This window comes from Phytophthora parasitica (assembly GCF_000247585.1).
Source record: "Phytophthora parasitica INRA-310 unplaced genomic scaffold supercont2.219, whole genome shotgun sequence".
In the NCBI taxonomy this organism is placed as follows: Eukaryota; Oomycota; class Peronosporomycetes; order Peronosporales; family Peronosporaceae; genus Phytophthora; species Phytophthora nicotianae.
The window spans coordinates 19904-21423 of record NW_008649205.1 but is presented as its reverse complement, the minus strand read 5'-3'; the positions used below and the strand labels follow the sequence as shown (position 1 = coordinate 21423).

Genomic DNA, 1520 nt, shown 5'->3' with positions numbered 1-1520 from the left:
GCGTCGACAAACTGCCAATCTCTCATCGAGTCTATCATTTCGCTGAGTCCGCCAGACTGCACCCTGACTGTGCCCACGAGCGGTCTGGAGGTGAATGTGTATGAGTTGGCCAACGGTTTCTCCAGCGTGTGCTCTTCCCTGTCGAGCGATTCGTCCGCCAGCACGACGTCGACGACGTCGACTTCCACTAGCACCACGGCGTCGACGACTTCAACCACGGCACCTACGACGTCGGCTATCACCTCGACGGCCGCTTCGAGCACCAACGACGCCACCACCGCGGCTTCGACGAACTCAACAGAGGTAGCAACGACGTCGACCAGCTCGGACTCGACCACCGCCACCACGACGGCCACGGCCTGCTGATGGACAACGTTCTCGTTCATATCATCTGACACAAGAACTTCAGCTTTTCCAGCAATGCTTCAGTAATTTTGTCGGACGTATGTTTGCTAGCATTATCGCAATCGGCATTGCTAGAATATACACGAAAATGTCTAGCTGCATTGTAGCGTTTGTTGCGATGTTATGTCGTTTTTCGGCGTCGTATCGGAATCCGTTAATTCACCGCGCAGAGAAGTAATTTATGATCCTGGCCGAAAGCAATGGTAAGCTTACGCGTAAACAACGGCAATACTACAGAGTTGAGATTACGCCGCATAATTTACGCAGAGGCGAGCGAGTTAACAATGGAAAATTTGCCCACCGCAGTTGAACCTAGTTTCATACAAGCTCGTACGACAAAGTAGCGTCTAACTACGTACCAAGCTCCTAGCACATCAATTGTATGGTATCACATGAGATTTTTTTTAGCATGGGGGCGATCGATTGTCGATACCCTCATCCAAAAAATGATATATATATATACACTGCCAACGTTGTCACTAACGCAAGAAAATACGTCCTAGCTCAAACCTAGCCTGTAACAACTTAGCATGCGGCGGCGGTCTGCGTCACCGAAGTCTGAGTCACGGACTCCGTCGAGTTCGTCGTGGTGGCGGCCGGAGTGGCAGCGGGAGTGGCAACGGGAGCATCGGTAGCCGTCGGCGTCGTCGTCGTCGTCGTCGTCGTGGACTCCGTAGTGGGGGCAGCCGTCGTCGCGGCAGGGGCCTCCGTCGTCGTCGACGTGGCAGCGCTCGAGGTAGTCGTGGACGACGAAGACAACGAAGAGCACTTCTCCGAGAAACCGCTCGTCAGGTCCACCACGTTCAACACCAGACCGCTCGTCGGCACCGTCAGGTCGCAGTTAGGCGGGTTCAGGGCGGCCACCGACTCGATCAGCGACTTGCAGTTGTCCGAAGCGCACATCTTCACGTACTGGTCGTCGTCCGGCAGCGACGTCGAGTACAGCAGGCTGAAGCCAGAGTCGTCGGCGCAACCCTGGAACGAGCTCAGGGTCAACACGCTAGCGAGCGTCGAGTACGCGGTCGTCTGGTCCGTGGACGAGCACGTCTCAGCAGCGGCAGAGCCGACAAAAGCGGCGGCGGCAATGGCGAGGACAGTCTTCGTGTTCATGGTAC

At 55.7% G+C, this 1520-nt stretch overlaps 2 protein-coding genes across 2 annotated transcripts; both read right to left on the bottom strand.

Moving 5' to 3' along the window:
- Positions 1–62: 62 nt before the first annotated feature.
- Positions 63–386, bottom strand: PPTG_24780 (hypothetical protein; the record flags this gene model as incomplete). The annotated part of the gene is made up of 1 exon (XM_008918508.1): positions 63–386. A coding segment is annotated over one exon (324 nt), but the record flags the coding sequence as incomplete, so codon positions are not given.
- A 320-nt stretch (positions 387–706) lies between these two features.
- On the bottom strand, positions 707–1520 carry PPTG_19868 (hypothetical protein). The gene has a single exon (XM_008918507.1). It carries the CDS (start codon positions 1513–1515, stop codon positions 931–933), a length of 585 nt encoding a protein of 194 aa, XP_008916755.1. The 5' UTR covers positions 1516–1520; the 3' UTR covers positions 707–930.